This window comes from Plectrocnemia conspersa, unplaced genomic scaffold (genome assembly GCF_051122295.1).
Source record: "Plectrocnemia conspersa isolate PC_06_02 unplaced genomic scaffold, ASM5112229v1 ptg000011l, whole genome shotgun sequence".
Classification (NCBI taxonomy): domain Eukaryota; kingdom Metazoa; phylum Arthropoda; class Insecta; order Trichoptera; family Polycentropodidae; genus Plectrocnemia; species Plectrocnemia conspersa.
This window is the reverse complement of record NW_028277175.1, coordinates 12,614,980-12,642,053: the sequence shown is the minus strand read 5'-3', so window position 1 is coordinate 12,642,053 and position 27,074 is coordinate 12,614,980. Positions and strand designations below refer to the sequence as shown.

Here is a 27,074-nt window from a genome sequence, read left to right as displayed (position 1 = left end):
ACGTATATATGTGTGTACATAATTAAAACAATCAGCGAGTCCACGACATTAGAGACAAAGTTCTAAAATTACAAAACGATATTGTATATCACGATCCAAATCTAAATTGAAATTTTAAATACTCAACACGCGTACCTACACCCCCTGGTTCTGTCGCATTCATATTGTACAATCGTGTACGGTCGCAATTACATTCGTACGATTGTACGATAAACTTGAAGAACGCTAAACTTGCGTTGTTCTGTCCTCGCTGTGTGGAATTAGAAAAACTTTAATGTAGCCCTGACACGCTACATTCACGCAAGTTAGTGTGAAGTTTTTACTAAATACAACCAGGGCGCAGAACCGCATACTAGTACAATAAAACAAGATTAAAGGCCCAATTCTATAGGTTTGTTAATTTCGCCACATTTTGGTTACTCTATTTTTAATCTGCGTTTTGGTATAAATATACCTAAAACGATGCAAGTTTGAAATTTCATTTTAGTTCGAATACGTTTAATGGACGATAAAACTGCTGTTAGTCTAATCATTTTGGCTAACACTGGCCTACTTTGGATAATTGTTTTTAAATAAATATTGCTTTCGAAGACTTATAACACTTTTCATTCTCCCCGGATTAATCGATTATTATTTATTCCGATTCCTGCTTAATTACGTTAGTAGTATACATTTTAAGTAGTCTAAATAATCTATTTAAAACCATTTTATAGAGATGTAATTAATAAATTGACTAAATCGTGAGATATACTTATGTTTAATAATGGAAATTGTTATGTTTGTATCAATGAATAATTAATTTGATTAACTCACAAATAATCAGTCGCAGTTTAAAACTATAATTGAAAATAAAACTTTAAGCCATGAAAGTTTAATTGTTTTAAAGGAGATTATGAGGAAACCGCTACATTTAGCTACGAGGTGTTCGTTTCATCCAGACTATTTAATCGTAGGGAGGGCTAATCGTCGATAATTGCGTGACAATGGCGGTCTGTGTTGAAAAACGCACCGCAAACTTCCTTTTTGTTTGTTCTTTTAATGATGCGCAATAAAACGATACTATCTGATGTTAGAAAATTACATAGTAGAAATACGTATCTACAGCGAAATTCATTTACGCAATTACTCCTAGCGTGTGAGGAGGATAATCTGATTTAGTGAGGTATTTCTAAACGCTCTTTAATGTTCTATAAATAAAAAAACTATATATATAAATAATACATCTATTAATGTCACCGTGATATGCATAGACAAACTTTTTGTATTACATTTTTTATTGTAAAAAGATTATGGGTTTATGTTCCGTTATTAGAAATTTTCACAATAGATGTTCATTAACAAAAAAAAAACTCATAAAAAACAAATTTATTCATATTATATATGTAATTTATTATGTTAAATTAACTGTTATTTAATATATTTTGATTAATAAAACAACTTGATAAATTATTTATATTATAACCTAATTTTATAGATTATGTATGTACGAACAGATTGCATTACTTTCTCAATTTTATGTTAATATGTCAATTTGTGACTTTAGTGAAAATTACTGAACTTTTGCTTGAATTTCCTTTTTAAAACATGAAAAAATTAAATATATGTCCAAAAATGATTTATAATTAAGCACGAAACATTAATATTTTATCATTTTTCATACATAATAATCAAAAAGTATTTGAAAGAAACATTGCAGATGATCCTCGCAGCAAAAAGCTTTCTATAGTTATCACTATACATTTGATTTACGTTATAGTTCTAGAAGAATGAGCTCAGAACATTTTGAGCAATGAAGTGAGTTTCTGACGGTTGATCAGAAGCATGTAAGTTTCCATACTTTTTCCGATTTACTGCTTCGTTATGAAGTTGATCCTGATACAACTACTATGCAACCAAAGAGGCTAGTTTCTCTATTATCAGCCTGAATCTGAACAGTTAGAGAATAAAGAATTTATCGCCACCTACAAATAAATTGTTGTGCCATCTTATGACTTGAGGGATATTATTTTTTGGGACACAACGGGAACATTTATGATCGATTAACATCCTAAGGGTTAAATTATAACAAGGCAATGCTCCTTTAACTTGAAACATGAACTTCGAGTTAAGATAGCATAATATTTTAATATTTTTTTATAAGATACATTTTTTAAAATAGCTTAAAAATACAATTTACGATATCTAAACAATATAACCTTACATAAATAGCATCATATCTTTCTTGTAAAAATCATGTTTTTACTCTTTCATAACAGACAGTTCTGGATATTGTTCTGGACCATTGTCAAAACGTTTCGTTTTTTTATTTTTTTGTATTAGTTCATCACTGATAATAGATGACACTGCACCGCTTTCTTTATCGTATCCATAACATCATTGCCACAATCGTTGAGTATTAATTTCAGCTTCGGTTTCATACAGAAAAACGAACTTGATACACAAATTTGTTTCTATTTTTACTAGCATTATATATTTCTTGAGTATAGCTGAAGCTATCTTCTAAGATTCAACAATGTTATCTACATACATACATAGCCATAATGTTAATTAAAAAATGATTATCTTGTTCTTTGAATATACAATATACATTAAGGTGTGTCTCAATAAATTAATTAAAACGTTTTACAAACCACATCATCGCTAAACACACATTAGGTATTTGTGTTCTATGAAAAAAATAGGCAAAGAAAAACCGCCACAAAGGAGTAATGATAGTTTCGCATGGCTTTTCACGACGGCGCGTTACCCTGCACAGAAATTAGCCACAGCAGACACCGGCAAACTTTACACGAAATCAATTCTCCCAACTTTGATTTGTTCATTCGTGTTTTATTTCCGGCGCAGTCAAGATGCCGACAAGTTGTTGTTTTCGCAGCGCTCGCTAAAATACACGATCATTATCGTGAAAACGACGATCTTCCAAAATGGCCGAACAGGTAATGTTTTTAAGTAGTAAAAACATACTATTTTTGATGTCCTTATTTTTCAATGCTTTTACATTGTTTAATTGCATTGAAAAAAATAATTTAAAAAGCGTTCCTTTTTACCTGTAAATATAAAAAACATTTTTTTATTATTTTAACACTATATTTGTTAAAATATTTAGTTAAATGCATACTTTAGATTTCCTATACATATATAATTTATATCTCTCGCTTCTTATAGTATTTAAGACCGCTTTTAATTATCTAATTTATGCTTTAGTAATCATTATGCATTCATATTGCTAGCTAAAAATAAGATGACTACATAATAAAATAAATAAGTTACATTATTGTGTTATGTATCATTTTCCTATAATTTACATACATATTTTTAACAAACTGTTTAATACATTATTTATTATCTATAATTACATCTATATATTTAAATATATACATACAACTTACATCACTGACAGACTCATAACTTTTGTTTTCATAATCTTTTGTTTTGTTAAATTTATTTTTATTCAAGTCAATATTATTTATTTCAGCACTCACACAATATATCAGTGTATCGTCCTCAAATAAACGTATCTTACAATAAGCACTAATAAAACATTCTGGCATTCATATATTATATAAATACTATTAGAGCTAATTTAAAACGTTTGTTAATATGGCCAGAAAAATATCTTTTAATGAAATACCATGAATCTTAATAAATTGGAAATATTAAAAAACGACCTTCCTGGATCGCCATTCGGCTACCAGGAACTCGCCCGGTTCGTACAAATTAATTTTAATATGTAATTCTTTTTTTGTGTATCTTAATTTAATTTAAAAAAATAAATAAATATATCTTTCAAGTTACGCTTGCATATAATCGTCGTATTCGCTTATAAGGAGGCAGCCATAACATTTTTTCTTAATTAAAAGCGAAACACCACCTTTTCGAAGCAGACATGCGATTAGCTTAACTTTTTATTTATATAATAGTTATCTTATAAATAATTGTTCTGAGACGTAATATTGATAGATTAAATTAAGTTATAATAAAAATATTATTTACGCTGTCATTTACTGTGAAACTATTTTTAATGAAAACAAAGAGAAATGTTTTATTGTATAATGATAGAATAAACAAATAGTAGTTTTGTATAGTTGCTGGTTTATTTATTTACTATTTTTAAATAATAAATTCGCTCCGTAATTAGATCATTGCGACCGGAACTTGAGTAGGTACATCCCGGTGGAAAAAAATAATAATATCCTCAACAATGGATTTCATTCGATTGTATACGAAATCACAATCGTGCATCATCCGGTCTGTGTCTTCACGCCTTTTTCGACGACTTGTTTAGCATTTATTATTCGTTTTATCAATGAAAATTTCGAAAATCTGTGTAACGTGCCATTCTCGTTTTTAGAATTATCAGGGCATTTGAAATGTGACACAAACACCCCCCACCCGTCTATTTTTTATTTCATTTTTTATTATATTTATTAGAGAACAGCTCTGAGGCAATTAAATTATATAACACAATAGGCTGTGCAGTGAAAAATTATGTTTTTAATAAAATAACTTTGCACAACAAGATTTTTGGCATAAAAAAATGATTTTTATATTGAATTAAAAAATTGTTTATTTTCCAATATTGCTGCTTTTAATTGTTTTTGCAAAATTCATCATTTATATCACTTTTATTTTAACTAAATATTTTGATTGTGATATAATATGATGCATAGTATATACTTCATTTATTTCAAGCTGAGTTTTACGCTATATATTAAATTGTATACATTTTTAATTTATAAAAAGCACGCTAAGAGAGATATTTAATTTGAGTTTTATTTTTTTGCCACAAAAATTCAACAACCTTATCTAATTATGTATGAATATGTCAAATTATACGCTATTTTTTTACAGATATATCATATAATAGTATTATTATTCATATATGATATTATAGTTATTTATATCTAATATGTACAATTCATTTCATTTTGAATTAATCGTCACGATATTTATCCGCTTAATTAGGAAAATCTACGAAAAATTGTCTGTAATGATAGATCATAACTAAAAATTGTATAATAATCACTGATTCCGCTCTCATAGACACGATAGAAATTGAAAAAAATAAGGTTTATATGGGATTCGAACCCTAAATCTTTCTGGTATTAGTCACCGACTATACCACGGGTATCGTTAATTTCAAAACTATCATAAATTTTTATCTGGCATCAGTAGTGTTTTTTCTGTAATAATCAATTTTATCATTTATTAGGCAAATATGCGCTACTATTTGCTTATACTATTTAATAGAATAAACCTTAGCAAAAAAATGTTAATAAGATTATTCTAAGCAAAATAATAATAAGATCAAATATATTATATAAAAAACACTTATTGTGGAAATATATTATTATGAAAAGACACTTAACTTTTCAAGTTATTTTTTTATCTTAATAGTATATTTCTAAATAAATAATATACATGATTTATAGCAGTGTAGCTTATCATAGTTAAGGATTCTAAAACGAAAAAATCAACGTGAATGCCCGCAAAATTAATTTATCGGTTCAAGTTGCAGCACATTTATTTTATCAAATTGCAAAGATATATTCCAAGGCAGATGTTACAGGATAAATAATAACCTTTCGAAATTCCATGAATCAATGTGGATTATCATAGCACAAATTTACCTTCAAAACTTTCTGTGGAAGATAATGAATTTGGATCCTCAAAAAGGGAACGTGATTGGTATTTATAGTGATCTGAATTCCGTTGATTCCTATTGAGTAATTTGGCTCATTTTTATTAATCATATCCCATTGATTTCTAGCGATTCTTATGTTTATTATGTTTATTTTAATTAATTTAATCCGATTGATATCAAGCCATTAATCTTTTAATCGTTTTCATTTTTAATTCGCCTTGACAATACATTAGGTAGTAACAATTCAGTTGCTCAATGTGACAAGAATACTTTCGTCACGGTCAATTTTATGTCGCAATGTCATGATTGGAGCATTCATAATACTTGTATTTATACATATGTGTTGAAAGATGAAAATTATTCAATTAATATAATACTCGTATATACGAAAGAGATTCGTATACTGATATACGGTAAATCAAAATAAAATATTTATGAGACGCAATGACTGCAAATTGAGTTTTTATTGACGCGTTCGATGAGAAAACTTATCGAAAGGCGACGAAAAAGAAATGTTATGAAATTGTGTCGCCAATGTTTAGTTGCACGCAAATTCTTTTTGGCACGATGTTTTTTTGTCGAATGTGTTTGGTTTTATGTATTTATAGAGTGAAAGTTTGACGTTTGATCATAATGCGAAAAGTTTTTCTATTGAATGTTGTTAAGACGTAAGACGTAGGTCGAAAGCGTAATTAATTATGATAATATCACTGAGGTTAAATACGTTCATGATAAACTCTGATGGGCTTTATCATTAACAGGATAAACATTATATATATTTATGATTCGATGGAAAATTAATATGATTTACAATATTTACGAATGATTCAAAAGACCATAATCTCCGGCGACTTTAATATTATACATTTCCCGAAAATAAAAGCTAATTATTATTTCTAGTGCCTGCTCTATATTCTGGCACCCAAAGCGCGCAGAATTTCCGATAGCACTTCTTGTCATTGTTTAAAAGCTTAATCGTTCATTTTAGCTTAATAGATTCTAAATTTAATATTAAAGTAAATATTTCATAAGAATACGATTGAGTTATAAAATCTGTTCTATGTTATAAAATTTAATTAGACCTTTGAGAATCTGTTGTGTACATTATGCTATTCATGGTTATACGTGAATACAATATACAGACAACAAAGGTAATTACAACCGAAAAAGTTATCTCCCATTTCTGTCAACGTCCCAGTTGTCCATATAGCCATTTGTTGTACATCGCTAGTTGACATCACATGTTAGTTATTAGTCAGAGCCATTATATTGAATAAGTTAAAATATAAATAGTTGTGTGGTCTTGTGTTTAAAGCACTGTGTGAGTTATGGATAGTGCCTAAGAGATTTAAGATAAGGTAATATAATTTTATAAGTGTATATATCCGTCTATTTTCCAAAACCCAATATGCAGTAGTAGTATATATTCATTAATAAATATGTATTTAGTTTGTTGATATTAGTGTGTATGAATCTACTGCTGCAAATTGTCAGGCTTAGCCTAAAGTGTGTATACTATAACAATAATAATTCAGACACATGTTCTATCAATTGGAGATCTAATTTCATTACACGACTCTTGCATTTCTGACTGTATTTTTTATATATAGTGGAACTAGATTCTGCTGCAAAAATTAAACATCGTCACTGTTATATGAATACCCTTGACATATACGTAGTTTGTGAATTCAAAGTTTATACAGTAAGAATGATGATTAAAATGTAAAAAAACATATATTTTTGAGAAGAAAGCTGTGGTTGAAAATGAATATAAAGTTGAATCATTCAACCAGTTCTTATGTATCTACAATAGTAGATAAAGGCATTTGAACATTATCTTATAATTGAAAATACCATATTTTATAAAAGGAATGGATGACAACTTCAAAATATTCATACACTATTATTTTGCATATCCATTAATGAGTACTACATCTTTTTCTCCTCTTGATGTCAAAACATGTTTAGCTTAAAAAATATCTAATTGTAAATTATATTTTGCCTCCATAATAACGTCGGTTAACACGTTCTTCAATTGCTAGATATGTTCTAGCATTTTAAAAATCATACGAAACTTAGTATAGTGGATATTATAACTCATATTAATTCAACAAAACATATTATTGGTGCTGGATCGTTATGTACATATTAATTTAACAAAGATTAAAATGATATATTTACGTCCTTGTGGTGTTTATATAATAATGAATATATCTTAGTATAAAACTATATTTAATAGAATTATATTATTTAGAGCAAAAAATATTAAAAATATTAGCAATCGTGATAACAACCAATGGCATTTTACAAATAAGCAAATTCCATAAAATATTGGCTAACTGTTTTTTGATTAGTTGTTTTTGTATGTTTGAGTTTGATATACATTTTCTTGAAACACGTATGCTTTAAGTAACGTATAACTTTAAATGATTTTATAGAAATAATCTGTCCAACTTACCTGATTTTAACATATGTATATGATTTATAAATGCACTTATACTTTACATTCATATGTTGTACCACAAAGAAAGAACAACCATGATATTGATTCTAAATGTCAGATGTTTTTAGTTTGATTAAGTGAAACCTCACAGTTAAGTATATAAATTGGCTAACTCCATACTTGTCAACTTTATATAATGACATACAAATATGTGATTACTTGAAGACGTATTTGGATTCTCCTGTTTTTTCATAGATAAAATATTCATCAATCCATCTACACATTTTTCCATATAGATCGGCAAAGAAGTTGGAGGAATTACTCGTTTTGCAGTGTTACTTTTAATAATAATGGAGTTAGAGACTCAAGACTTGGAGATGTGAAATTTTCTTAGCATATACTATATCGGAATGATGGTAACTAAGTAGCACTATTAGCTATTTTTCACTTAAGGCAACGATCATCGACACTACATTTTTTACAAGCAGCAAAAAGCGTGCGAATAGTATTGACGGTTATTTCTGTGTTGAAGATCGATTGCTCTCTGGAAAACCACCAAAATTGGAGGCCAATAGATCAAAACTTAGAGAAGAGTATCATGAAAATACTCAATCATTATTCCTTTGAGTGTTTTTAGAAAATATGCATAGATAATGCTGCATTTTAATATGACATTCCTTATCTATTGTAAATAGCATTGCCAGTAAAAATATTTCCTAATTACCATTAGGCGACTCAAGATATGGGGTGCTCTCCGAGCATCGCTTCTTCTTCAGACATAGCTGGCACTGATCTTCGTCTTCCAAATTCCAAGCTTAGATTCTCAGTCAATCAACTCAAAATCCTCAACGAAAAGCTGAAAACGCTCAACGTCGACCTGAACACACGTGAGTGCTGCATTTATTGCGTTATCATAGACCGTGACACTTTGTTTCCGTTTCCGTTGGCTATTAGCATACAATGTAAAATGATTTTAGCTCTCTTATCGGACGATGCTGAAAGCATCGCTGAACGGCTGATACAAGGACTGGTGTGTGGCGCTTCTACCAAAGATCCGAGATTCAAATCCAAGTTCATCGTGGTTTTACACAAAGAGAGAATAGTAAGTCATTCAAGTTCTTTAAAACATTCCACAGTGTATTTACTTATTGTTATATCATTTTAGTGCAAATCTAATTCATTGGAATATTTAGTACTGTTGGACGCATTGGATGGGAATTGCGCATTTGGAGAAGGTCCACCAGGATGTGCCAGATTGCGCCCTCAGGATCATATTCTTCAAGATTGGCAAGAATTTTTGACTCCCACTGGATTTTTGAGAAGGTGTGTAACATTTTGACTCGCATAAATATGTATCTGTAGAGTGAAGATGTATTTTCACTATACTTTATTTGTGTTAACACGGTCAGTTCGAGAACTAGCTGTTTCATCATTATTCATAATTGAGAAAGATGGCAAGTTTGGGTTTACGCTCCTATCAGCTCTAAAGCACACGATACGGATATACATACGCTCGATATTTTATACAATTCACTGTCTTATAACGAAAGTTCCATAGTGTTCAACAAACATTCGGTACTTGTGTTTGACTAATTTCGCTCGTTGTAGTATTGACAGAAAGAACTGTAAAGAAAACTGCCAAGTTTCCTTTAAGACAAATCATAATTAATTTTTAATGAAGACAGATACTGAAAAAACAGAGATACAGACAAGACTAAGAGAATAAATGATATATAATCCAGAAATAAATATAAAATACAGTTAAAGTAAAAAATAATAAATAAATACTATGAGATTTTTCTGATATATGCTACCAATTATGAGTTGATTAAAGACATTTTATTGTTTTTAATCTCACTACTTTTTTATGCAATAGTGTAAATTAAATATAATAGACATAAAAAATGTATACGACCACTAAAACACTGTTCAGGATAGATCCAAACTCATTATGTATTAATTATAATTGGTTTTATTCATCCTGTTATTACAAATTTATTTTATTACAATATTTTCAGTCTCTTGTAGTAGCACGTTGCTGTTTAACTTAACTTTCAACTTAAAATATTACTTTTAGGTTAAATTGATTTTATGATAAATCAAATATTTATTATATATTCATTATGCCAAAAATTAGGTGGAACTCTGGTAACACTGATGTGACGGCGGCGAATGGCAACACACTACTTAGCGGATCTCTCTTTAGTCGATACGTGAAGCAGACAATTGATTTATTGTTTTAATTATTACAAAAAGCGTTTTTTCTTAATTCCTGCAAGCACAAAAGTAGTGTCCAAGCATATGCTAAAAAATTATCGCTTTAAACTACCATTTTGTGACACACGAAACGGTTTTTGTACGGGTTTTTTGTCATAATCTACTAGGAGTGCATATGAGTGAGAAGGTAGCTGACAATTAATTTATTATTTTAATTATAAAAAAAATATTATTTTTTCAATTTCTGCAAATTATGCTTGGATTGCAAATTATGCACCTTAAGAGTTGCATCAAAGCATATTCAGAAAGAAAAAACGCTTCAAACTACCGTTTTTGTACGGGTTTTTTGTCATAATCTACCAGGAGTATAGAATAGGTGAGGAGGTAGGGGAGCTAATAATTAATTTATTATTTATATATAATTGTTTTAAAAGCTACCAGGGCAAAATTCTCTATTTGCTATGGAATAATAGTATCTATTTACATATACATAAAGCATATTAAAGCCATAACCGTATTTCAAAATAGTTTCGACCAATCAGAAAAAAGAATTTCATTAATTTAAATTTCCTTGGAGACGCATGATCTTAGAAAATGGTTGCTATGTACATAAATAAACAAAATACACACTATCGAATGCGTGTATAATGTTATTGTTCTAATTTGAAGAGCTTTCAATGATTAATCATAACATATAATTTAAATAATTTATATAAAAAAAAGATGGTTGATAACGCGATGACATCTGTTGATAAAAGTATTTTCCGATTTACCGATTTAATATAAATATTCGAGTATGAAATAAAATGTGTTAACCGTAAACATCATAGAGGGAGGGTCAAAAATCCCCGAAAACCATGTGACATAATTTATGGAGTAATAAGGGAAAATAATTTTTTAGAAGTGGATTTTAAAAGGTGCTTTTGCTTTTTATTAAGATTAGTGATATTGAAATTCATATTTATGGTAAATTAAGTCAATATTTAAAATAATTAAATTATAACATATATGAAATACTAATTTTATAAGCTGTGGCTACACTACATAACAAAGCATTGTTATATTGTGCGGACTGAGCTTTATAATCTTAACTATTATATTTTGTATCTAGTAAAGCTTTCTATCAAATTTATAAAAATCTAATGGAAATTTGGTTACTTTGAATATTACAGAGACAAGATCATTGAAAGATGGGTCGAAGTTTTGGCTGCTGCTGCGGCCGATGGAGTTTTGGGTTCTGGATCGAGCTCAGATTATTCGACGGCCCCAGGACATTTAGTTTCACCAGTTGTATTGCAGAAATTGAGGAACTTAGAGCCACAAATGCAGTGCTTTTATGGAAATGGTAAAGAAAAGTAAAATATTTAAATTTCAATTTTATATATAAATTAATAATTTCAGTGAGAGAAGGAGGACAATTCCCATCTTCGAGGGATTATCGTATAGCCATTGTGGAAGGTAGTCCTTGGGTTCGCGTACGCTTAGCTGGCGGTGCTCTTGGAAATGGCACTGAAGCTAAATTGGCTTTAGGAATAGCTTTCCATGGATGGCCATCTGGAAGTGATTTTCCTAGTAGAATACCATTGGGCCATCCCGATGCTTTATTGTTCTATAAAGCTGCTCAAACGGTACTTAAGAATACATTAATATTAAATAATATTTTTTATAATCATATGGTTTTATCTTTAGGGATTTTTTGTCGTCGGTGGTGGACCGGGACCTGGTGTCCAATGGTCGGAAAGATCAGCAGGATGGCAAGTATGGCCCTGTGGAGCAAGATCTATACTAGCAGCTAGAGGCGACGGAGTGCTTAGAGTGGGTCAAGTGTGTGGCGCTGTTTTAGATCATCTCAGAGCTACGGGTCAGGTTAGTTTAAAGTTAAGGTAATAATTTAAAAATATTAATAATGGTTCATGCTAATTACAGCCACCTCTCCGGGCCGCAAGTAGGTTTATGGTAGAAGAGCTATTGCTTTGGAGAGCTGAAAAACCTACCGGAAGGGGAGTGGCTGGAGATCTACGTTCATGGACTTCAAATCATTTGGCACATCACGTTTTATGCATATTTGATACGTCAGTATTTTGAGTAAAGCATAAGTTAATAAAATATTTTGTTAAAATATAAAAACGACTTATTTAGACTTTTAGGTGATATGAGAGCAAAATATGGGAGACATTACTTCTTCTCTGGATGCGACATGATCAAAATGACTGTGTGGAGAGGCGCAAGGATTGGAGAGAGAGATTGGAGGGGAGATGTCGATTGTTTAGCTGGATTTTTGAAGCGCTTATATGAAGAAAGCTTACAAAAGATTGAAGAAGGTGTAGAAATATTTCCATCGAGTCAAGAAAGATTAGAATCAGCGCTATGCTGTCGATGGGGTCTTCTTCTTCAAGAGTTGACTCCAGCTGGAAGTACTAAAGGTCGTCGATTGGCGGGTGCTCCTCCTTATTCTCCTCGACAATTGGCATACGTAGCAGCTACTTCCAGAGAGCTATTAGCTGCAAGACAACTCGTCATTCAAGTAAATATAAATAATTCAATATTAGAACATATAATATTATAATATAAATTATTCACATAGGAATCGAGTGAATGGTTTCAAGGAAATATTAGTTCGACCTTGAGTCAAAATCAAGATCCAGTCGAAGATTTAATACATTTGTTAGCAATTATACTGGATCAAGCTAGAGACTATTTCATCAAAGTCAATTTCAACGACCCTTCGTTAAATAAAACTCTTCCTAAAAACGTGCTTGTGAATCCGTCGAGCAATCATTCTAAAGATACAATGAAGAAGCAAAAGTTGAAGAGTTGCTTCGATGCTTCAGCGACATATCTTTTAGATTCGATACGCAGAGATGCTGAAACACAAAAAGAAGATTTATTGAACGATTCAGTTTTGGTTAGAACGTTGCTCAAATGGTTGTACAAGGCTGTGGACGATGATAAGAAATGCCTGAGTCCGGTTTTAAAACCTTACTTGGACTTGTTGTTTAATACGTCACATGAAAACTGCTGGCATTTGGAAGAGTTTAAATTGAGAATATGCGAAAGGGAGTTGGAATCGTTGACTTCTTTTTGTAAATTAGTCGGAGAAGGTTCTTTGAGTCCGGCTGATGGAGTTTTAGACGCCGCCACTAAAGGTTGGCAATGGGCCGAGAGTATGTTGGATACACTTGATAACATATCCAATTCGAATTCAGGTAAGATAGTAGGGAATACGTCACATGGTTGATGAGCCCGTTTCGTGCTACAATTGCTATTCTTTTACAGCTTTAAGAGTACTCTTTATGACAATTGATAATAAGGTTTTAAAATTTGATCTGAGTCTTCCAAATGATCCATATGAACGAGATAATTGGAACATGTTTCATGCAAATAGATATGACGGACATATGGGAAAGTTGAAGCTAGCTGAAAAATGTGTAGTGGAGGCTTTTACGTATGGATTGGATCAAGACGAGCCAAAGTAAGAACTGATAAATTATAAATAATCAATAGCATATTGAATTATAATAACATATTTCAGAACTTTATAGTCCACTCGTACATTTGTTGAAGTGATAGACATACATCACCATACTAAACTTTCACTACTTGATACATTTTAATGACTGCAATTTAAACGTTTATGTTTTTTAATAGTTTAGATTCACCATATACTTGCAAGAGTGAAGAAATTTTATGCAATAAGGAGAAATGTAGTTATTTTGACGGATCTACAACGCATACTTTGAGAAGTGTGAACGGAACCATTTATTCCGATCAGCAGTCGGACACAGCCAGTAAATATATGACGTTGCGAAGCATAGATTCAAAGTATAACACTTTAAGGAATTCTGAGAATCTATTCGGATCATTGTGGTCTAGTGGTAATACGTTAAAGTTTAGAGATAAATTAAAACGTCCAATGGTCTTCGGAAAGATAGGATCAAATCAAAATGATGAAGACTTTGATGACGAAGGTATGATTCTTTATATGATAAAGAAAGCTCTTAACTTTGATGTGCTTTGAATTATAATATGAAACTTTATTTATGTTTATGTCATATTAGATTGAATCATTTGAGTTGAGAGCTTTTTGTATTTATGTATGTATTTTTGAATTAATAAGATGCAATCTCTAATACATTTAGATATAGAATATTCACTACATTCTTATCTGAGAGAAGTTAGTCCGATGACATTAGTACTCATTGACAAATCAACATTAGCACCTCATCGTGAATACTCAGGAATCATCAAAGCTCTAATCACAATGCAAAAATATAGTGTGAGTTTTTGTAAAAAATTATATATGTTAAAATATAATAAAATGGTAATATATGTATAGGTTTTACAAGAATTAGCCGGATGGCTCGGAAACAAGGGTGAAAAAACGGGAGCTTTGAAAGCTTTACATAGATTAGCAAGAGGCGGAAGGAGATATTCTGGACCACCGATGTCTTCCAAACAGAAACCACAAATACAAAAAAATAATTATACATTAACGTAAGATCTATTTTGCTACATATATAATGCTTTAATTTATAACATGTGTTAATTGAAAAGCAGTCCGAAAAAACTACAAATGCAGCACAAACAAAGGGCATCAATTAGACAGTATTATCGCAAAAGAAATACTGAGGCACCATCGGGCGATGAGAGTAACGAGAAAAGTGATATTAAATCAAATACAACTTCTGAATTAATTCAAGAAAGTCAGGTAATCTATCTATATATATATATATATATATATATATATATATATATATATATATATATATATATATATGGATGTATATACTGTAACTAGTATTAACACTAGGTTTAAGGGTATAAACCTGTTAATTTGACGGGTGTCATTAAAAATAGTGTTAGTATAGTCAGCCCCCCTATAACGTAGAGATTGGGACTTCGTTATAGGGGAGACTAGGCACATACAAAATATGAGGTTAGGTTCTTTCAACTGTATTTTGTGAATTTAACGAAATCAGCTAATCAAACTTTTTTCCCATTTTTGTTGACATTGTATTTAGTTTGTAAACAAGAGCATGTGCCCTGTTCTTATTTCAACACGCGCGTGAAGAATGTCCTTGATTTTGCGAGTGCAAGAAGAGCCAAACGCAACAGTTTTTTGAATTTTTTTTTCAAAATGCTTAAGCCTACAATGAATAAATAATAAAAAGTAAATATAAATTATTAAACTTTTTCTGCAGTATGTTTTATTTTATGATATTAATAAAAACATATTAATTATATTAAAAGCAAACAATAATGGTAGAAATAATTACTGTCAGTGTCATCTAATATCACGTTCCATCGAGACCTTTCTACACTATAGGAAACTTCGCTATAGGGGGGTTTATGGTATTTGCATTATTCAAATATAGACATAAAAAAACCCAGAAAAAATACTGTTTGATACAAATTTCACGGGTTCCGTAAATCTAGTGTTAAATCCATTAAAAAATCAACGGAAAGTACATAATAGTAATGTGAATTAACCAAAAAAATTCTATAATTATTTATTTAATTTATGGAGGATATAATTTATTCATAAATATCGGTCTCTAAGCCAGGTCTTTCAGGGCTAGCCCGATTGCCTTTATGGTCTATCCATCTAAACAGCGGAATACAAAGAAAATTATCATATTATTTTTCAGTTTCTGCAGGCTATAGAGCTATTTAAATATTATTTTTTCTTGAAGTTTTTTCCATAACTTTTGCTTTAAAATTCACTAGTCGTAATTTACCTAATAAGCATATTATAAAACAAACAATTGTAACAATGGCATTGATGATATATTTTTTCAATTATACAATTGAATAAAATATAGCATCATTTTTTCTGGAAAACATAATAAGATTGAGAGCCTCATATAAAAATAAATTCATTTACGATTCACGAAATAATTGTAAGAGCATTTATGTTTTTGATGATGATTTTTTGTTTTCTTATAAAATGTTTTAGAGACCAGCTTCTTTACACAGCAAATATTCAGAAAGATTAGATTTGGAAGTCCAACAAGAGTACTTGAAGAACAAATCACTACATGAAACTGAAGATATTGAAGCCATCAACGATCGCTATATGGAATTGTGCAAAGAAGCGATCAAAGAATCGCAAGCTAGATTGAACAAGTCGTCTTTTTCAAAGTTCGACAAAGAAATTAGGAGCAAGTGTAAAGTGTCGAGAAAGAACAGTCGACTCTCCTCGTCAATGGGTAAAAGTAGCGGTAAAGAAGTGAATACGTATTTAAATGACAGTCGAATCTCTTCCACTCAAACGCTCGGCAGAAACTTCAATAAAGACATGCAAGTTTCAGCTAACTCTCTTTTGGGGACGTGTCGTAAAGCTAGGCTTCATCAAGCTAATAAGAATTCAATTCTACCGAGAGCTAGCTCCGTAGGAGACGGACTGATCGGAGATGCGTTCAAAGTATCGCCAATCTATTCTGGTGTACATTCTGAATATGATTTAGTAAGATCAATACAGTTTTATAATATATATACTAAATTAAATTCTAACGTATCTTTGATTTTAGATGACACAGTCCATATTACAGAATTCAAGTTCGCCAAATATACCAGACAGACAGAGACAATTGGTGCATAGTAACGATAAACTCTATTTATAAGGATAATTTAAATATATATTCCATGACAATAAAGGTATACGGATAATTAAAATATTTTTCTGTGAAAAAAAAACTTTTATTACACACAAAAAAATAATATTGCCACCGTAAACAATGTACGTATGTAAATTTTATAAAATGTAAAACCAAAAAATAAAAATATCGAAATAAATAAAGTTCGTATATATTATTACATAACACACTATACTGTTATATTATTATATTTATATAATATGATTAATAAAATTTGGTATTCAAAATATTAAAAAAACTTGATATCGTAAAATATATCATAAGTTGCAAACGCAAAGGAACTTCAATCTAATGTTAGAATGAAGTCTAATCGTAAACATTACAATATAAATATAAATGTATTGTTTGCATCTCACAAGTCTTCGTGTAAAATTTACATCAGCTCAACGTATAATATATAAATATTTTCGATCCGCTGTATTAAAAATTATTTCAACAGAGATACGAACAATTTCCATAATATTAATACGTGTTAAGTCTAAGTCTAGCTATAATAGTAAATAAATAATATATAGTCACTTTAAATATATAAACATGATGGCGTTACCGTATTAATCCGCACCTGGATACGTGGACAACTTCTAAGCTTATCACTCCATTAGAATAAAAAAAAATGCCAATACATTTGTGTAAATTAAACAGAACAATCAAAAGTAAAAAAAATTGCAAAATATTTATACGTAATGGAAAGCATTTCATGTATAGAATAGTAACGATTACAATTATTGCCTATACAAAACTTACACCTATGTACTATACGAATTGAAATGCTTATAAAAACAACGGTTTCACATCGCTTCGATAGTTTTTAATGTACAGTCGCTACTACGGAACCTATTAAAGCTCACACGTTTTGACCTTATTAACGAAGACTAATCACATGCGTTCGTTAGTCTTCAAGTCTTTAAAATGCTACAACTAATCGATTTTATATTTATATATATGTATATATAAAGAGACATGAAGCGCAACTGTATATAATAACATATAAATTATAATTTATTACATTTGGTCGCGGACGCATTTTATAATCTCACACAGAAGATGTTACTTTACAGACAAATTAAGAGTTTGCATATTTTTTCGAATCAGTTTGTCTGTTTACATTTTCAATTTATTAAATACTCAACCAAACTGCAATTAAGATAATACTTAAAACCATCCATCAGGTCTCTTTCACTTATAATAAAAGGCAACAATATTTTTAGATATCAATTTAGTTAAATAATAACTATCGGGTCGTTTAAAAATTTACACAAATCGGCACGCATACAAATATACACACGACAATGTTTATAAATGCAATATTCACATCAAGGTAAACATACAACGTAATTATACAGCATGACCGTATAGGATCCTTGGTCCCGAAATTCACCTTAAATATATTTTTTTAATGCATTGCCAATTGAGTAAATCCAATAAACGACACAAACCTTGTATGAAGAAGCTATACGGAAACCAATATCAATTTCTTAGAAGTATGTGACAAAGTATGCCAGATGAAGGAATCTATTCCCGCGTCGGTAAATTATCATTTGTTTAATAGGACTAGTGTGGTATTTTACAGCTGTCGTTTTGTATTACGTAATTACTCCTTGCGCGGTTTTCTTTTGCGCGGCATATCGCCAGCGTTTTCAGCTTCGTTTTGGTTCTGAAAGAGTAATGATCCATTAATAATCATATAATAAGACAGATCGAAACTTGCAAACTAACTGGATTGTCGGCATCGGCGTTCTCTTCGTCTTGTTTTGGTAATGGTTCCGATGCATCTTCACCCTGTGAATCATCGTCATTTTCATGACCTGATTCTTCATCTTCAGCTTGCTGTGGCTGATCTTCTACTTCAGCATCAGTCTTTTTGGAAAGCGCTTCCTTTTCTAAGTCTTCTTTTTCCTATAGAACCCGTTTATGAGATTAGTCTTTGTAATGAAACATAATTGACGCAAGATTTTAAGCAATTTTACCTGGGATGGGAAGCAACATGTGTAGATGAAGATACCAGTGAACAACGCAACAATTAGCACATATACGGCCCAAAGCCATGGGTGCAAATCTGTCGTTTTAACGATCCAACTCCAAGCGCTATCCTATAGGATTTATACGGGAAATAGCAATTATGGCATAAATACAAAACAAACTACATCTAGAAACTAGGGTCAACGATTCTACTTTGGAGTATATCTGTTACTTGGAGTATATTGTGTGAATATCTGACTAACATTATTTCAAATCAATTTTACAACTATGACATAGCAGTCAGGTGTTTTCAAGCAACAACGGGAGACACTTCGATTTTTTGTTTAACGTCACCTCTCTGACACGCTTGCAGAGGTACCATATATAAAACGATACTGGTATGGAACAATAAACAAAGTAAAGAGCCCACCATCCGGGCTTGTAGTTAATGTAAATCATGAATCGGCCCCACAGGCTTGCCTGATTGAATAAAATTTAAATACAATCAACAAAGAAAAACAATCGAAGATGTTGATCCACTATTTGAGGTGTTGAATAATTAAACAATATTTACCGATTCTTCATCTAGCTTGTTGACTTTCAGTAGGAATGTTTGTTCTGCCCATGTGTTAGCTTCGTCCATGTCGTCGGTTATAATGATGTTATCGAACAAAAGAGATGGTGACATTGACCATAATTCGATACCGACAGCAGCCTGCAATTCAATTTAATATAACTATAAGATTATCTGATATATGTATATACAATTTTATGCACTAATTTAAATTGTCATATTTTTATAATTTTAGGAAGGAATTAGAGTATGAATTGGAATACTTGCACTTTGACAAAATACTATATAATACGAGGGATGTTTAAATTTAAATTCATTCATATTTTTGATAACATTAACTCATCATATTCCTTTAGTTAAAAATATCAAATTTGTTGCACAACGTTATCAATATAACTATGTATAGATCTTTGAATTATTTTCTAACTTACAATAGTAGTCATCTTGAAAGGATTATCATCTTTGAAGAAAAACGGATTTGATATCTTTTTAGGTGCCCATTTCCCTTGATATTGTGGATTTGGTATAAGAGGTGCCCTCCATACTCCCTATAATATAACAAAAATATTTATAAGTAACTGATTTATAAATAAATAAAATGATTAATAAAAATGTTACCTTGTAATTTGGATTGGTTATCATAGGCGGACTCCATTTGCCACATCCAGGAGCGTCGGTACATTTAGGATTTTCAGTCAACGGTGCCTCCCATTCGCCATCCATTTCCGTGTCCCAGTCATCTGGTTTTTCTCCGGTGGGATCTAAACCAAAATATTTATATTACCGCAATTGTTAAAAAAATCTCATACACAATGTATGTAGTAAAATATTTACCAGGAACCATTTCGGGTTCATCGTCGAGCCATCCTTGCGGTTTTTCAGCTTGTGGATCGGCGATTTGAGGCGGGGCAGTCTCGTCCCAATCGTCGGGTTTAACAGCGGTAGGATCGGCAATCTATCATCATCAATTTATATATAAATAACAGTTTATCTTAGATTAACATATAAAATATATATTACTCTTTCTCTATCGTCCCAATCGGAGGGTTTCGCATCATTAGGATCGTCGATTTCTTCAGGAGGATTGACGGCTGGAGTAAAATCTTCTAACAGCAAACCGGCATTCATTTCTTTATTATCAATCAACACAGAGAACGAGTTGTCGGGTCTAACAATCAGGGTGTAGAGATGCGGCCGCTTATCTTTGAAAGGCTCTTCGAAACGTTCACTGAAATAAATATTTTAATGGTTATAAATGTAAATTTTTAAATAATCAAATTATTAAAACATACCTTGGCTTTTTGGAGTGTTTTTCTTCATAGGTTCCATTTTTCGGATTCCTATGTCTAAAGATAAAGTGCAACTTGTGATCGTTGCCGCATTTATCAGGACCGAACATGATAGTGTAAGGAGTTTTATCGTTGAACTGTTTCAAATCAGCGGATTCTTTTCCGGATGATAAGAGTTTGATATAAGCTCCACCGCATTCTTGTCCTTCCTAACACATTACATATCCATTATAATATATTCCAATTCAATAATTAGCAATAAAATAAAATACGACACCAACCTGCATTGTAACTTCATATTGAACAATGAGCGGTTTATCGGTGAACACAAACGGTTTGATGAGCCGAGAAGATATTGCAGCGTGTTTAATTTTAGATTTCAAAATCAAACCTAAATCATTCTTCAATATGGCCCTCTGGGGTTGTTCAACCTACATTTTATTATAAAATAATTAATTAAATATTCAATATTTTACCTCATCAAATAGATTTTTGTTAACATGCCTGCCACTCTCCATCATATTTTGCAATTTCTTCGTCAGCACCATCTTTTTTAGCTTGAGACAAAACCCATCTTTGTTTGAACTTAACGATATCATCAAAGTGTTCAGCAAAATAGAATTTGTTTGGGGTGGGGATGGGGCTGGTGTAATCTAAGACCTCACTATCCTGTTCGGGGGCTTCCTATAGTCAAAATAATTTTATTAGTGAGTATTTAAATCTATAAATATATATTTACTAATATTTACTTCTGTAACAACTCCATCGTCGAAATCATCGTCTTCATCGTTAGCAAGAGCTCTATGATGTTCTAAGACACTGACGAAAGCTACTAGATAAAATAGTATGAAGATGGACTTCATCTGAAACAAAAATATTAGTTTAAAAAATAGATTATGTATATGTATTATATATAAACAAAATCAATAGCTTGCAACGTTTCGAGTATCAATAATTTCCAATTTATTTATATAATAAATATTGAATGAAAACAGTGATTAATATATCTTTTTTTAAATATTATAGTTTGTGATATATATAGTAAACAATGGCAGTTCAACTACGAATGTTGAAAGAAATATAAAGCAATGTCACTCTGAAACGTAAACATTCTAAATATAAATTCCAGTACATGCACACTATAAAAATTGGCAAATTGCCAAATAGATCAAAATAAGCAGTTTTAAGGAAACAATGTTAAAAATAAAAATGTGTTTAGTTTTAACTTTATATTTATAAAGTGAAACACGCATTACATTTTTGTAAACAATCATTAAAAAATGTATTACACATGATCCTCAATGATTTTTAATGTGTGGTTGATCGGAATTATCAATCATTATATTATTAATTCCAATCGATTTTTCGCAACATGATTAATTGAAAATTGAGCTAGGTCGTAACTCATACAATATGTAGTCCATTACTAGAAATAATATAGCTCATTAAACTATTATTACATATAATGTAATTCTTTCGTTGCATCATGACCAGGTCAACACAATCAACAACTACTAAATAAGTAGTGAGACCCTAGAGTGAAATCAGTCTCTAAATCAGTAACTTTTATTTTATCTTAATAATTTAACGCAATATTAATCAGGAAAACATAATTTGCGATGTTCAATCAGTATTAAAAATCTCTTACATAGAAATTGAAAAACACTAAAGTTTTCAGAAATTAGCACTAATGTAAATATATAAGTTTGTTCAATAAGCCTTTGAGTTTTTAAAGGTGCGGGTTAAATGAGATAAAAATTAAAACATGTAATACTTTTACTAAGATATATATTATCTATCTTTTTCTAAAATTATTCTTCACATGTTTATAATTTTTTTTATATCTGATTCGAAAAAAAATGTATTTTTGAAAGCAATAACTTCTTTAATGTCGTATTTTATAATCGTTTATGTAAAAAAATTTTACCTGAAAATTGTTTTAGAAATCTAAATAGACGATAGTCGTTTGAAGCAATATCTGAAGAATATGGTGGATGAAAAAGGAGTTCCCAAGAAAATCTAATGATTTTTTATTGTCTTTTTGGAAATGAGGGTAAGCGCTGTCCTTCTTTAATTCACAAGGGAAGGCCTTTTACGGTCAGAGTCACTTTTAAACGAATTATCTGAGCACACTATGTTTCTGTCTATGAATTATGTCCTTCATATCCCACCAAATGCATAACATAATCTTATTGGGGTGTAATCCTGTAATTATTGTCATATTGAGATTTTCTTCAGACAATTTATGGGATACTCATACTCTGCAAATAAACACCTTTCCTAATTTTCAAAATGTCTGTGTATTGATGTAGGCGTCACGTTGAGGTTTTGTGCTTGTTTCTGTATCATTAATCTCAGACCTGTTTTGATGGCAGTCCTAATATCCTCACTAACAACCACATAGATATTTATTATCAAAATTCCGGAAACGAAAGTTTTAGAACCACATTTGACACTTTCTAAATTAAATGGCATTTATGCCCATTGCATTGCATTATGTTATTAACAGTAATCGTCGTCGCATTATGACCAATTTGAAAATCATAAAGCAGAATATAGCTTAACTGACATTTTATCTCTATTACCATTGTTGATTTAAAATTGAAAATATCGAAACAAAAAATATTCCATTACTAAATAGCATCATTGTTACAACTACCGTTAACAAACCTGAAAGAATAATGAAATTATCGTTAATTTATAAAAAGTTATATGTTTTTGGAAATATAAGGAGAAAAAGGCAAAGACTAAGACAAAAGATAGCTTGATATGTATGTCAAATCGACTGTGATGTTTAATATAAGAGACTAGACATGCAAAACAAATATGCGAAATATAGATAAGAGTGTACAATTCGATTTTAACTACAAATATAGTGTCTATTGTTTTTTATCCAGTTACTGGATAGAATTTTTTTATAATTATTATTTGTCTTCAAATTTTGAAAAGAAAATACGAATTACCTAATTACATGCTGATGTCATTTTATCAACCATATTTTTATTTAAATATTTGTATCAACTGGTTAAAATTACAGAATTTATTAATTAGCATTCATAGTTTCATTGCTGATATAATAAAGCCATACTTGTGCAAAAAATACATACATATATGTATGGTTCAGTAACTAATTATGTTATATAGTATGTATAATGAGTCACATGTCGAGAGCATGTAGATTTTCAGGAGAGCAATAAAACTATTTGTAATAGCCAATTATAGAGGTATTTAGACATTGATCTTATTTCCTCCCCTCTCCAGGCTCATATTTTTAATTGGCTCGTAACATAAAACATCTTGCATGAAGATAGAACTGCTAAAATTGTGATTACACAGGCAAAGTTAAAAATTAAAGTTTTTAACATTTGATTTATTACGACAATATAATTTGAAATAAAATTAATATTTTGGTCGGATCAAATACGGCAATAATATTAATTCTATTTTCTTAAATATGACATCACAATGAAGATTATTTTGGTCTTAATCACAACAGAGGAAGGGTGACTCGAGACATACTGGTTTTTGTATTATAGACGACAGACAAAAAGTTTATCAGTAAAATATGATTTTTGTAATACTTTTTGCACGGTCCAAAAATATGTACTAATTATTTTTTTACCCTTCATCCAAATTAAAGTCATCCACTTTAAATGCATGTTAGAGACCTCTGGTCAGAATGTGTCAAGTGTAAAAATTTTGTGTCCATAAATACAACCTAAAACCATTCTGAACCTGAAATTTTGTGTCCATAAATACAACCTAAAACAATAAGGCAGAGACGGCATTGAAGAAATAACAAAGATATTGCAGAGTTGACGACTGACAAAGTGGTATAGTGATTATTGTTTAAACAAAAATTGCGTACGGTGAAAATTTCAAACAACAAAAATTCTGAACATAAATGCTTGAATAATTGAAATACTCAGAGGGACATCTTTTTGATGTTGGTCATCGATCCATGATAACAAAGATTTTTCCATTTCATCCATGTTTTTTTTGCTGTGTTTTTGGAAACAATCTTTAAAAATATATTTCCACAATTTTGAACATATTCCTTAATTATAATTTTATTTTCAAAATTGAACATATTGTAGACCTGTTTGTATCATACGAACGTCCGATTGAAGCAAAAGATTCACCACTATCAGAACGTTAATAATTTCCATCTTTGTCTCGATCGTGTGAAGTTTATGAGTCCTTGATTTCTTTTTGTTCGTATCAACACTGAAGTTTTTCCGTTTCTCACTCATGTTTATAATTTTTTTTAAAATGTGCGAAATAGCGAATTGTGCGAAAGTCGAGGTCCGCCTGTACACATAAAATCATATAACAGATGTTAATATGATTTTTATTTAAAAATATCATATTAGTAATTTACATTGGTATGTTATATGTGATATGATGCAGTTGGGATTAAAAGTAAAATATATTTGACAATCAAACAATCACTTATGTTCAGAACTTTCGTTTGCGCAACAATCCAGTCACCAACGAAGTAATTGTTAAGTAGAATGTTGATGATGAAGTGATTCCACTAACTGTAAATTTAATTGTAGTAATAAACTTAGAAATCATTTTATAACAATGCCAAACGAGCTGGCAGTTTTAATGTGATTATAATTCGTTATCAGGAAACATACAAGGATCTAACGAAAGTAACATCACACTGAAACACAAACAGTAAAACACAATATTATTGAAGATAATCGAGAATGTCTCTCCTCAAATGCAAAAATCGGCGTTTATTGTCAAGTAGCGACATTGAATGAATATATTTTATTATATTAAATTAAATTTAAATCGCACGATTACTATGTATGTAACTTATGAAACTATTACTAATTTATATATATAAATAAAAAAATAATTCGATTTATGTGAGTTGATTTTAAGTAATGGAACTTATTTCATATCTATTATCATATGTGCACCATATCTTTTTTTAGACAGTAGCCTCTGGAACGTATCCTGCAGGCAAAAAGAGAATCGGGTGTATTATTATATTACTTATGGGAATCCTTAACCATATATTGCTGATTGTATATGTTTAGGGGTTGGTTATGGCATTTTAGTTAATTACAGGTAGAAATCATTTGATGATAATGGAATAATTCAATTTAATGATTTTTTTTGTTTTTGAATGAATACAAGGTATGAATTTTATAAACCATCTAATCTTATCCTGTCAATTAATTGGGTTGTTTAAAAGTGAAGTGGATTAACACATTTCACTTTTTATCATATTGTGACAAAATTGAAATAATAAGCTTAACCTATCTGATATACATTTTAACCATATAAAGATTTAAACGTGGCATTTGGTTTTTTACAAAGGAAAAAAATGTCGGCAAACCTTGCACAAATTTGCACAAAAAGTGTTATATTTTGCGGCAGCTTTCTGCCATGCGACAAACTGACGAAACATGTTCAAATATTTGACGAGAGCCGCACTAATTGAATTAGGCGAGCGGCGTGGCCGCTGAACCTTCCGGCGTCTGCGCGACAGCGCCGAAGCGAATAATAGGCCGGCCGCATTGGTTATGCGAAAACCGACGTGGTTCGAGAATATTCCGACACCGATAGAGGCGGTTTCCGATGGCTAAAAGCTGACGTGTATCAATGTTTTACTCACGTTGACAAGATTCGTTCCGCGGACCCGTCAGTGAAAGCGACGATCGGGTGAAGGACGAACAGGGACAAGGACCCAAGCGGCGCTGACGGCGCGCTCCGTGTCGCCCGGCGAGAACCGCTCGGCACCGGCTTAGAACGCGCGTTTCCGAACAGCGCGCTGTTCGACGTTCGATAATCTGCGCCCGTCGCCAAAAACTACTACTCTTGTGAACGCAGCAAAAAAATATAATCGATACTTGTTAAAAGCATGGCTACGTAGTAGAACTACGAATTTCGAACTCCAACTTATCTACACCTAAGCTTATTAAATGAAAGTTGACGAAAATATTATAATCCGCACAAAGGCCTCAACAGTGCCAAACTTGTTCAATTATATGAAATAAATCTTTCAAACGTCAAGTGAAAAATTAAAAACTTATCTTTGCTAGTTTATGTATTTTTTTAATCTTCCATTGTAACCTGACAGGCGTATACCCAATGCGTTACAACGGGGTAAATCTCTACCATCTGGGTAAGTCAATCATAAATAATGAATACCTACAAGTAAGTATTAACCACCAGTCATTTCAATCTGGGAATCCGTGACATCTATATATTTAATTATTAATTATTATGTGTATTTTAATATATAATTAAAATATGTAACTATGCATCTCAG

The 27,074-nt window shown here is 30.8% G+C and overlaps 2 protein-coding genes across 2 annotated transcripts; one reads left to right on the top strand and one right to left on the bottom strand.

Moving 5' to 3' along the window:
• Window positions 1-2,831: 2,831 nt before the first annotated feature.
• LOC148229539 (uncharacterized) lies at window positions 2,832-17,087 on the top strand. Its single transcript, XM_088196601.1, has 17 exons — window positions 2,832-2,936; window positions 8,818-8,974; window positions 9,065-9,189; window positions 9,253-9,410; window positions 11,477-11,649; window positions 11,706-11,932; window positions 11,994-12,170; window positions 12,231-12,376; window positions 12,444-12,828; window positions 12,889-13,510; window positions 13,581-13,776; window positions 13,953-14,272; window positions 14,444-14,580; window positions 14,641-14,798; window positions 14,862-15,012; window positions 16,261-16,770; window positions 16,835-17,087. The coding sequence occupies exons 1-17, from the start codon at window positions 2,925-2,927 to the stop codon at window positions 16,925-16,927; spliced, it is 3,747 nt and encodes a 1,248-aa protein (XP_088052727.1). The 5' UTR covers window positions 2,832-2,924; the 3' UTR covers window positions 16,928-17,087.
• Cnx99A (Calnexin 99A) lies at window positions 16,982-26,555 on the bottom strand. Its single transcript, XM_088196602.1, has 13 exons — window positions 26,418-26,555; window positions 21,532-21,645; window positions 21,287-21,466; window positions 21,064-21,213; window positions 20,786-20,991; window positions 20,514-20,721; window positions 20,328-20,448; window positions 20,112-20,254; window positions 19,925-20,041; window positions 19,494-19,634; window positions 18,928-19,050; window positions 18,677-18,856; window positions 16,982-18,614 (listed from the first exon to the last, which is right to left on the bottom strand). The coding sequence occupies exons 2-13, from the start codon at window positions 21,643-21,645 to the stop codon at window positions 18,552-18,554; spliced, it is 1,746 nt and encodes a 581-aa protein (XP_088052728.1). The 5' UTR covers window positions 26,418-26,555; the 3' UTR covers window positions 16,982-18,551.
• Between the last annotated feature and the right edge of the window lie 519 nt (window positions 26,556-27,074).

Coding starts and splice junctions, on each gene's coding strand:
- LOC148229539 (XM_088196601.1), top strand. Junction 12,829..12,888: donor CAAGACAACTCGTCATTCAA/GTAAATATAAAT, acceptor TTATTCACATAG/GAATCGAGTGAATGGTTTCA. Junction 14,581..14,640: donor TCACAATGCAAAAATATAGT/GTGAGTTTTTGT, acceptor ATATATGTATAG/GTTTTACAAGAATTAGCCGG.
- Cnx99A (XM_088196602.1), bottom strand. CDS start 21,645: ATGAAGTCCATCTTCATACTATTTTATCTAGTAGCTTTCGTCAGTGTC. Junction 21,467..21,531: donor ACGATGGAGTTGTTACAGAA/GTAAATATTAGT, acceptor TTTTGACTATAG/GAAGCCCCCGAACAGGATAG. Junction 20,449..20,513: donor ATTGGGACGATAGAGAAAGA/GTAATATATATT, acceptor TGATGATGATAG/ATTGCCGATCCTACCGCTGT.